Below are 11700 nucleotides of genomic sequence, written 5' to 3' on the forward strand. Positions count from 1 at the left end.
CACAACATTTTGTTTCCAATGAACTATTCAGTGAGGAGAAAAAAATCTACTTTTTATGGCAGTTTTATATAGCGCGAACTAGACCTGAAGTTATTAACAGCTTTAAGCGCCAGTTGCATTACAGACGGGCACGCTGCAAATGGTTTTGCCCAGATTCACAGAATGTTTGATTGCGCCTACCGCCAGACTCGAACCTGCTTCTTCAGCTTCTGAGTCGGCCGCGCTAGCCTTTAAGCCACATTCTCTGCACTCAGTCCCACTTTACAATAGATGATGGCCAGAACCATAATATTCTGAGAAAATTATCCGTTCGCCGGCTCCGCGCTCTGAATAGCCTTCCTGCGCTTTTGTATCATTTCGGACAATTTTTGCAGGCATTCTGCTAGCCCGTAGCCGGTGGTGGCGCAGCAGGTCTGCATGTGCCAATCACGGTCGAGCAGCCTCAGCCCCAGCTCTTCCTCCAGCACTGAGGGGCTCTGTGCCCTGGCTAGGTCCTGCTTGTTGGCCAGGACCACCAGCGGCACACCCCGCATCTCGCGGTACTCCAAGATGGCGTCCAGCTCAGCCCGGGCCTCGGGGATGCGCGCGGTGTCCGCGCTGTCCGCCACAAAGAGCAGCGCGTCCGCGTGGGTGAAGTAGTGCTTCCACAGGGCCCGGATGTTTTTCCTACCGCTCACATCCAATATGGTGAAGGACTCGTTGTTCACCGTCCTCACGGTCTCCACGTTGAAGCCAATGGTGGGGATGGTAACCACGGCCTCGTTGAGCTTCAGCTGGTACAGGATGGAGGTTTTGCCCGCAGCGTCGAGACCCATCATCACAATCTTGGCTTTGAGGCCATAGAATCCAATTAATGCGTCTTTAATTATACTCAGAAGCTGGCCCATGGCGGGGTCCAGAAGCTATATGTAACTCTTTTGCTATTTCCTCATCTTTATCTGAAGCCAAAACCTTCTGTTGGTATTGGACCACGCCCAGCTTTGCTATGCATACCTTTGACAGGTTTCACTCCGTCCTTTAGGTGTACGCGGTTTAAAATCCTCATTGTTATGTTTTCTTCCGGTGCTTAGCAACCACTGGAGGCGAAGGTCACTAGAGATCCTCCTGCCTGTATTCTTAGCTGTCACCCTGCGCACTGCTGGAGCCCATGACGCTGGAGGCGACGGCTGCTTCCGGGTCGACAAAGTAGAAGGAATGACACAAGAAAGACTTTTGCAGGCCGCAGGCACACCTTCAGCTTTTGTACAGCTAAGGCTTTTTCCTACATTTTTAAATTTGAACGACTTTTACATTTAAACAGCACAATCTAAGAGATGTCATTCAAGGAACTGAAAGAACGTTAGTTGAAATATATTTAGGCCCTGAATTTGGAAATAGGGATTTTGGCAATAGATGGCGTGCGACCTCTGTAATATTGCTGGTTCACCCCAAATGAGGACACAGTGATGCTTGGTGCTTCCAGCAGGATCGTTTATTAGGGAGAGGTGTGGCGCCGCGGCCAGGCGACTGACGCTGGAATCTGGGGATCACGGTTCGATCCCCGGCTCCGGCGGCAGGTTAGCCCAGCACCATGTGACTCTGGGCAATAGCTCGCTTAATCTTCCCAACGGCCCCCAGCGCCTAGAGACCCTTACGGGTGAGGGTGATTGTGCGCTTTACAAATGTGGATTATTATTATTATTGCAGTATGGGCATAACTATTCATAAGAGCGCCGAGCGTCTACACAGGACAGGCTCCGGTCGCTTCTGCTTCGCACTCTCAATCAATCAGTCAATCAGGAGTTTGTTAAAGCGCGACTACTCACCCGTAAGGGTCTCAAGGGTTGGGGGGGGTTGGGGGGGGGGGGGGGGGTCTGTCGAAGAGCCATGTTTTGAGGTTTCTTGTGAAGATGGGGAGCGATGTTGTCTGTCTGAGGTGGAGCGGAAGGGCGTTCCATGCTTTGGCCGCGAGGAAGGAGAAGGAGCGGCCTCCCGATCTGGTCTTTCTGGTGCAGGGGACCACAGCGTAGGAAAGCTGGGCTGATCGTAGGGTCCTTTGGGGTGCATGGAATTTGAGTCGGCTGTTCAGGTATGCTGGTCCGGTGCCGTGGAGGGCCTTGTGTGCGTGGGTGAGCATCTTAAAGGTGATTCTCGCCTCGACGGGGAGCCAGTGGAGTGTGCGCAGGTGCTGGGAGATGTGGCAGTGTTTTGGCAGGTTGAGGACCAGTCTTGCGGCGGCGTTCTGGATGTTCTGTAGCTTGCAGATGAGGTTTTTGTTTATTCCGGCGTAGAGTGCGTTGCCGCAGTCGAGTCTGCTGGTGACCAGGGCGTGAGTGACTGTCTTTCGGTGTTCGAGGGGGATCCATTTGAAGGTCTTACGAAGGAGGCGGAGGGTGTGGAAGCAGGAGGATGAGACAGAGTTGATCTGGCGGTCCATTTTGAGCTCGGAGTCCAGGATGATTCCCAGGTTGCGTGCGTGGTCTGTGGGGGTTGGAGGGTTTCCGAGGGCGGTGGGCCACCAGGTGTCACTCCAGGCGTCGGGGTTTGGGCCCATGATGAGTACTTCTGTTTTGTTGGTGTTTAGTTGTAGGCAGCTGTTTTTCATCCATTTGGCGACGGCTTCCATGCCTTCTCGAAAGTTGCGTCTGGCGGTGTTGGGCTCGTTGGATAGGGAGAGGATGAGCTGGGTGTCGTCTGCATATGACACGATGTTGAGTCCGTAGGTTCTGACGATGGGGGCAAGTGGAGCCATGTAGATGTTGAAGAGCGTCGGGCTGAGGGAGGAGCCCTGGGGGACTCCGCAGGTGATAGGTGTGGGGTCCGAGAGGAAAGGGGGGAGTCTGACCCGCTGCGTCCTGCTGGAGAGGAAGGAGCAGATCCAGTCGAGGGCCTTGTCCTGGATTCCTGCATCGTAGAGTCTGCGTATTAGGGTGCAGTGGGAGACTGTGTCGAACGCCGCTGATAGGTCGAGGAGGATGAGGGCTACTGTTTCTCCTTTGTCCAGTAAGGTGCGGATGTCGTCTGTTGCGGCGAGGAGGGCGGTTTCCGTACTGTGGTTTTTTCTGAAGCCGGATTGGGAGGAGTCGAGGATGTTGTGTTCTTCAATGAATGTGGCGAGTTGGCTGTTGATGGCTTTCTCGATGACTTTCGCTGGGAACGGGAGCAGGGAGATGGGTCTGTAGTTTTTGAGGTCGGTGGGGTCCGCTGAGGGTTTCTTTAGGAGGGGGTTGACCTCGGCGTGTTTCCAGTCGTCGGGGAATGAGGCGGTCGCCAGGGAGCGGTTGATGGTTTGGCGGAGGATGGGTGCGATGGTGTTGGCGGCTCTGTTGAAGATGTGGTGGGGGCAGGGGTCCATGGGGGCCCCTGAGTGGATTGACTTCATTATCTTCAGTGTGTCTTCGGTGGTGAGGGCTGTCCAGTCATCAATCGCTGGTTTCCGGGTGTCGGGGGTGGTTGGTGAGGGTTCAGTGTGTTGGTTGTCTTCGTCGAAGTTGTCGTAGATGCTCTTGATTTTGTGGTGGAAAAAGATGCTGAGTTTGTCGCAGAGGTCTTGTGAGGGAGGGATGTCGGTAGACTCGCTGGTGGGTTGGGCGAACTCCTTGATGATGCTGAAGAGTTCCTTGCTGTTGTGTGCGTGGGTGGAGATTCTGTCTTCAATCGCTTTTTTCCTCGTTTCTCTGATGAGTTGATGGTAGGCGTTGGTGGCGGCTCTGAAGTTGTTGTGGGCTTCTGTGGATTTGGTGTTTCTCCAGGCCTTTTCGAGGCGGCGGCATGTGCGCCTGGACTCTCGAAGTTCGGTGGTAAACCATCTGGCTTTCTTGGCACGGGTATTGTTGTTTTTCTTGAGGGGGGCTATGGTGTTGGTGCTGTCCGAGATCCATCTATGCAGGGTTCGGGCTGCGGTGTTGGGGTCATCGTTTTCCGCGATGGTTGGGGTGGAGTTGTTGAGGGAGGAGGTGAGCTGGTCATCGGTGATTTTGGTCCAGTTTCTTTGTGGAAGCAGGTGCTGGTGTCTGTGGATGGTGGGTGTTCTGAAGGTGAAGTGGACGCAACGATGGTCGGTCCATGGGAGTTCGGTGGTGTGGCTGAAGGTGATGGAGTTTCCTGTAGTGAAGAGGGGATCGAGGGTGTGTCCTGCTTAGTGCGTGGGCTCGGTCACGATCTGGCGGAGTCCAATGTTGTGGAGGTTGTCCAGGAGGGATGTGGTGTTGGGGTCCAGTTGATTGTCGAGGTGGAAGTTGAGGTCTCCCAGCAGGGTGTAGTTGGTGGATGCGATGGCCTGCGGGGAGATAATGTCCGTGATGGAGTTGGCGAAGCGTCCGCGGGGTCCAGGGGGTCGGTAGATGAGGGTTCCTCGGAGGGCGGCGGTGGGGCTGGCCAGTATCTTGAAGTGATGGTGTTCCATCAGTTCTGTGGACTCGTCAGGGAGTGTGCTCAGGCGCAGGCTGGATTTGTGGACGATGGCGATTCCTCCTCCTGGGTGGATGGGGCGGTCCTTCCTGGAGATCTTGTATCCTTGGGGGATGGCGATGGCGATGTCCGGTCCCGAGGTGCTGTTGGTCCAGGTTTCGGTGAAGAACGCTACGTCTGGGGTTGTGCTGTCGAGGAGGTCCCAGATTTCTGTGGCGTGTTTGTGGAGGGATCGGACGTTGAGGAGGATGCATTGCAGGGTCTTTAGTTCGGTTGTGTTCTTGTGGGCGGGTTGTGCTGGATCCGTGTTCTTGGCGGTGCTGCAGGTGTGCCGGCAGCGGTGACAGCTGAAGGGTCCATGGGTGTCGACTGGTGATGCTAGCTTGCAGTTGTTGTTGCAGCCTGGGTTGAGTGCGATTCCTTTCTTCTCCTGCGCATGTGTTCCGCTCTCGCTCCGGCGCACCGCGTCATCACGCAGGAGCGTCGGGAGCTAGAGCGCAACACTACATATCTCCTCTTTTCCAATAACACAGTGAAAATCATAAGTCCCAAAGTTCAATAGTCATTTACTTCAAAGTCTTTAAATCGAGTGGGTCGGACCACTATCCTCCCAGCACGGGGCGTCTTACCGGAGTAGATTCTTCACGGGTACCTTCACGTGCGGGACTTCTCACCATCCTCTGTGTCCCAGTATCATTCTCAGTGGAAGTGGTTTTTCTTGTTGTCGCATTTTCCTCTACACTTAATTCCTCGCACTCTTCTTTCTCTGCTTGCAATTGTCCTTCCTCTTGACTTTCCCCTCCTGCGATCATCTCTTCTGTCCCACTGGCTTGTCTCCGGTCACCTAGGTCATTCTCTTGGCTTGTGGGCCATTGCACAATCTTGTTGATTTTTGCCATGCGGTCTTGGGACCACACTTTTCCATCACTAAGTAAAGCGGCTCTTCCATACACCTCCTCCACTTGCAGGGGTTTGCTGTACTTGCTTTCTCCTTTCTTTCTGAGTGTGGCAAGCTTGACTCTCACCCATTCCCCTCTCTCTAGATCCGTGTCTTTGGTATTGCGTCTCCTATTGTAATGATCGGTGTACACCTTCTGGGCCTTTTCCAGGTTGTGCTGAACAACGGCTGGTGACCACTTGCTCGTGATCATCTTCTCTCTCCAGACAACGTTGTCTCTCGTAAAGGGGAGTCTACCCCTCAAAATCTGGAAGGGGCTGTAGCCTATCGAGGCCGGGGTGATTCTGTAGGCCCACAGCATGCTCTGTATCTCCACTTACCAGTCTTTACCTTGCATTATTGCGGCCTGTATGGATCCCATCAGGACACGGTTGAACCTTTCTACTTGTCCGTTGCTCGCGGGATGGTACACTGAGGTGTGTTTGGACTTAATCCCATTTCTCTCCATATATCTGGCCCATTTTTCCGAAGTAAATTGCGGCCCATTTTCACTTAGGATTGTCCTTGGTATCCCTTCACATAGAAACACTGAGGTGAGAAATTTCAACACCGCTTCAGAGTCCATGACTTCTTGAACATCTACCTCTGGCCATTTGGAGTATTTATCCACAACAATACTTTGCTGTTCCTCCGGTGTCTAGCACTGGTCCTAAGATGTCCACTGCAAAGTCTTCCTATGGGTTGCGGGGTTGCTCAAACGTACCTAAAGCCGGTCTCAGGGGTTTAAAAATCTTGTCCGCTCCCTGGCACTGGTCACACTCCCTCACATGTCTCTCTATTTGAATGTCCATGCCAGGCCACCAGTACATTTGTTTCACACGTAGTTTCGTCTTCACGATGCCGAGGTGCCCCTCATGTAGCTGGCTCAGCAGTAGCGGGATTAAGGTCGTGGGGGGAACCACTTTGTCGCTGCGGTACATGAAGATTCCCGAGTCACTCATTGACAATTCCTCCCGCACTTCATAGAATTTCCTCAGGTTTTCTTTCAGCTTTTTCTTCTCTGGCGAACCTGCGATCAGATAGTGCTTGACTTCTTTCATCTCACCGTCACCCTCATAGGCTTGGGCCCATTCTTGCCTGCTGATTGTTCTTTCCCAGTCTTCCATCGCAGCCACCATTTCGTCCGCTCCTGGTGAAACTTCAGGTGCATCTTCCATGGCCGAGGCCCGACTAAGGTAATCTGCTACCCTATTGCGTGTCCCTGGGAAGTACTCCACGTCATAAGTGTATTCCAATAATTTGAGGGTCATTTTTGCTATGCGAGGTGTTGCCGTATCATACCCACTTGAGGTGAGCACCTTGACCAGTGGTTTGTGGTCGGTTTGCAGTTTGAAGCGGGTGCCCCACTGGAACTGCCTGAATTTCCCCATGGCCCATGTCACGGCTAGCATCTCTTTTTCGATGACGCTGAATTTCTGCTCTGTGGGTGACAACGACCGGGAGGCGAAGCTAAGGGTTTCCACGGTATTATCATCTCTCTCCTGCGCCAGTACCGCTCCTAAGCCTCTTTCACTGGCGTCGGTTGTCAGGATTGTGCAACCTGAGGGGTCGTATCCATGCAGTGGCACCGCCTGACTTATGTTGATTTTCGATTCCTCAAACTCGCCTTGGGCTTCACCATCCCATTGGAACGTCGTCTTATCTCTTATGAGTTGTCTGAGCCTGTGAGTCTTAGAACCAAAATGTCTGACAATTTTACTATATTACTCAGCAATTCCCAGGAATGATCTCACTTCATCCTTGTTGACTGGAGCCTTGGCGTCACAAATTGCTTTCACGTTTTGCCTTTTCGGGGTGTTTCCGTGACTCCCTATCTCATGCCCGAGATAGGTGACTGCCGACATGCCCAGCTTGCACTTGTCCCACTCAGCGGTGAGGCCCTTCTCTTGTAACACCGTCAACACTTTGGCCAGTTTCTTATCGTGGTCTTCTCGGTTCGTCCCCATTATCAGGATGTCGTCCTGAAAGTATTGGACGCCTTCCACATCTTTGAAAACAGCCGCCGCTGACGCCAGTCCGAAAGGCATGCGGCGATACTTGTAACACCCAAAAGGTGTGATGAAGGAGGTGAGCCTCCTGCTCGCTGGGTGCAAGTCTATTTGATGGTATGCTGAGGTTAGGTCAATGGTGGAAAACCATGTCACCCCTCTCGTTTTGGCCAACATCTCTTCGATCCTCGGTAATGGGAATTTCTCAACTATAAGGCATTTGTTGAGTTCGCGCAGGTCCACACAAAGACGCACCTTGCCGTTGGGTTTTCTGGCCACCACTAAGGGCGCCAACCATTCTGAGCTGTCGATTGGTTCAATTATTCCTTGCTCCTCTAGTCTCTGTAGTTCCTATTGGACGGCATCCTTAACCGCAATAGGGATGTTTCTGACTTTGTGGGACACCGGACTCTCATTTTCCTTGAGAAGTATCTTGTGTACGAATTTCTCGAGTTTGCCAACTGTACCTCCAAACACTTTGGGGAAGTCTTGCTTCAATTTCTCCAGCTCTGGCCAACTGCCTTCATCCGTCAGTAGCACTTGTTCCTTGCCGCCTGGGTCTAATTTTATTCCGAGGTCCCCCTGGTCTCTCCATCCCAGCACAGAGGGTCCTCGCTCCGCTACGTATAGCTTGCATACTGCCGATCTCCCCCTGAATTCAAACTTCAGGGTTCGGTACCCTACCATGGGATTTAGGTTGTTGGTGTACGAAATCAGTCGTATGTCCGGCGGATCTAATTTCGGGCCAAGACTGGGTCTGAATTCTTCTTCCCATACCGATCTCTGTACAATGGAGTACGGCGATCCAGAGTCAATCGCTATTCGGATTTTCACCCCTCCAATCAGCATGTCTGCTCGTGGTTTGTCTGAGCGTTTGCCCGTTCCTTCTAATACTTGTTCTTCGACACATAGAACCATGTCGTCGTCCTCCAGATCTTCTTCTGCTGGGTCTCCCGATTGGGGTTGCGCAATGTACTTCACCATTGACTTCTTCCCTTTCTTGCGACACACTTTCTCGTAATGTCCGATCAAGCCGCAGAACGTGCATTTGGCGCGAAATGCTGGGCATCGCTGGTCCTGGGCTGTGTGTGCTGTGCTTCCACACCTGTAGCACGTGAATCTGTTGTCCATGGACTGTTTTCCTGGCTGTCCCGGTTTTCCTGCCCACTTGGACACGTTTCTCCCGTCTCCAGCAGCTCCTCTCTGCCTGTTTGGGGACTCGGCTTCGTCAATCTTGTTGACCATCATTCTTTGGGCGTTTTCCTTTTGCGCCGCTTCAGCGCCAAGGTTTTGAGAGTTCAGCTTTCTTTACCATTGCGATCACCTCTTTTAGTGTTGCTTCTCCGTGTGCCCACAATTTATCCTGTACTGATCTGTTTGTGGTGTGCATTACAATTTGATCTTTGATGAAATCGTCTTGAAGTTGTACATATTTACACGTGATCGCTAGTCGTCTCAATGCTGCGACATAATCTTCTATGGATTCTCCTTCTTCTTGCTTCCTTTGTTGGAAGTTGAACCGATCAATGGAGACACACACAGCCGGGCGATAGTGATTGTCTAGGTCTTCCAAGGCATGCTTGAAGACGTCGTTGTCCGCTGCTTGTCTCGTCGCGGGTACGATATTTGCGAACACCCTTATTCCTTCAGGACCCAAATTGTGTAACAGTAACCGTTTTTTTCTGGCGCTAGGAAATGCTTCCCCGTTTTCATCTTCCAAGGCTTCTACATAGTTTTTGAAGTATTCCCTCCAATCCTCCCAGTTCATCTGGGGTTCACCTGGTCTGGGTAGAAATGGAATGGGTGCCGTGAGGGATGTTGCCTGGTTACTCATCTTGGGCACTACCCTCGGTCCTTCACCTTGGTTCTCGGGGCTGCCTGGTGCACTGTTGTCTTCTGCTTGGTCGGAATCTTCTCCCTGGCTTTTGGGGCTGCCGGGTGTGCGGGTATTTCCGTCCTGTAACTTGCTGGGGAGTTGTTCTTTTTCATCCCCCGTGCCACTATCTCCTTTTTCTGCCAGGGCCTCAGTGGAGTGTCGTCACAGCCCTACCTTGCTGCTCCTGGGACGTTTTGTGGTAGGCCCTGGGCCACGTGGCGCCGTTGGTTGGGACTTGTGCGCTTCTGCCGCGCTCTTTCGTGAATAGCATGCTTCCACCCTGTAGCGTACTCTCTTTTCTCTCTTTGCCCCCTCAACGATTTCCGACCTTGGCGCGTAGCTGGCGTTGCAGTCGCAGCAATTTTCGTTGTTTTTTTCTGGGGTGAAGTTGGTGGGGGATCCCACTCCTCGTCGCCACTGTAATATTGTTGATTCACCCCAAATGAGGACACAGTGATGCTTGGTGCTTCCAGCAGGATCGTTTATTGCAGTATGGGCATAACTATTCATAAGAGCGCCGAGCGTCTATACAGGACAGGCTCCGGTCGCTTCTGCTTCGCACTCTACATTTCGCGCGCTTCCTTTCTTCTCCTGCGCATGCGCATGTGTTCCGCTCTCGCTCCGGTGCACCGCGTCATCACGCAGGAGCGTCGGGAACTAGAGCGCAACACTACAACCTCGGCGCAAAAATGATTGCCGGATTGGCGTGGGAGGTAGATATAACTGGCCCACTGGTGCGCCGGAAATGACAATAGGTAGCGCCGGACCCCGAGTGGGTCCAATACTAGACTTGTCGGAGTTTGTGCCCTCATATGGTACTAAGGGGACCGTGTAAAGAAGGACACTGGATGAATTAATTCAGGAATCCTTTAATAAGTTGAAGAGCTGAACAAACATCTGGCAGATTCATCAGCAAGCAATAACTGTCTCCTTTGAACATATACATTCCAAATGACCAAACTGTATTCTGCATGACCTAGTAAGGTATTCCATATGACATAGTACAATTCCACACAGTACAACCACCTACAAGGTACTAACAGATAAGAACACAACACATCTCCCTTCTATCCAAATAATAAAATAAAAAACATTAGCAAATTTGCAACAACCTATAAAATACAATTTTGTTATACAAATTATACAAGGTAATTATTTGTTACTGACAATGAAATCCTTCAACCATGAAGGAGCCATCCTCCCCCTTGACAAATGACGAACAACATCAGATTCATAATTCCTAGAAGAATTACAATTGTTAGAAGTTTCATGTGTGGAAGAAGTATTGAACTCACTAACCTGGTTATCAGATACAAGACTATGGTGTTCAGAAACTTCTCCATTAAGTTGAGAATCAGATGAGGCATGAGGCCATTCATTGCCAAAATCATCTGGCATCCAGTTATGACTAGTAAACATGGTACCAAGGAAGTTCCAATTAATATTGGTGATTTGGTACGAGTTAAAAAACCTGGTTGGATTCGTAAGGGAGACTCTGCATTTTATGAACCAACTCAGGTGGGTTGACTGGGTCTCTGGTGATTGGGATCATCAGCTATGTCCGTATACAGGTCAGCCATCCCAGCTGCCAGCTAACGGATATGTATGGAGTGCGCTAGCTCTCCGCAACCCTGATGAGGGTGGCAGTGCCGGAAGCGAGGACACATGACTGACGGCCGAATTCGGCATCGGGAAACTGCCAGACTCGCCAGTCCAGGAGAGAGACCTGGTCCCCGCCTGAAGCCACAATAAATTACCGGGTGAGCCTTGCAGATTGCAGACGGAGTCTGAGGGGGCCGCAGGACGGGGGTGCCATCTGGTGCGGCCGCAGCCGGAAAAGAGTAAACGCCAGAAACCGCGCCCGCCGATAAATCTCTCTCTGGGGACCCCGAAGGCTCTGCGGAATACACACAATTGCCCTCAACCCCAGGAGGTCACGTTTTTGAGCAAATGTGAACCGAAAGACCTGCCATGCTGGCCAAATAATTAAATGACCGATCGGCCAGACACAGCTACACAGAAAGCAGTGAAGATCCCCACTGGTGCGACAGAAGCTGCGGGACGCACGAGGGGGCTGATGCCTGACCCCATCAAGGCGGCCGTTCGGACCTCAAACAAGCAATGTAACCGCGAGGCCATGGGTGGCTGTAGCGACACCAAAGAGGAACTTAGAGGCTTAACGAGACTCTTAAGGGACTGAATGAGGCATCTGGGGGGCATTGGAAGAGTGTCTCATACTCATTCTGTGAGCCTGACCTTAAAATGGACACCATACCGAGACCAAAGTGACTCATACACTCGGCGTGCCTGACTTCGACATGGCCACCGCACCCGGGTCTTGGAATCACATCTACAGACAAGCTAAAAATGATGAGGATCGTTCCGAGATCAGATTATTGTCGCGGCGAGATGCACGAGCTGGGATTGAACTCCTGTGGTCCCGTGGGTTCCCTCCTGCTGCTTCTTCGTCCGCCCGGAGTAAAATGAGG

General features: G+C 51.9%; 1 protein-coding gene across 1 annotated transcript; it reads right to left on the reverse strand.

Moving 5' to 3' along the window:
* Positions 1 to 282: 282 nt before the first annotated feature.
* Positions 283 to 1125, reverse strand: LOC144753883 (ADP-ribosylation factor 6-like). The gene has a single exon (XM_078641424.1). The coding sequence runs from the start codon at positions 885 to 887 to the stop codon at positions 303 to 305; it is 585 nt and encodes a 194-aa protein (XP_078497550.1). The 5' UTR covers positions 888 to 1125; the 3' UTR covers positions 283 to 302.
* Positions 1126 to 11700: the final 10575 nt, after the last annotated feature.

This window comes from Lissotriton helveticus, chromosome 5_1 (assembly GCF_964261635.1).
Source record: "Lissotriton helveticus chromosome 5_1, aLisHel1.1, whole genome shotgun sequence".
NCBI classification, from domain to species: Eukaryota; Metazoa; Chordata; class Amphibia; order Caudata; family Salamandridae; genus Lissotriton; species Lissotriton helveticus.

What these genes read in the sequence shown, in the direction of transcription:
- LOC144753883 (XM_078641424.1), bottom strand. Translation starts at nt 887, where the DNA reads ATGGGCCAGCTTCTGAGTATAATTAAAGACGCATTAATTGGATTCTAT.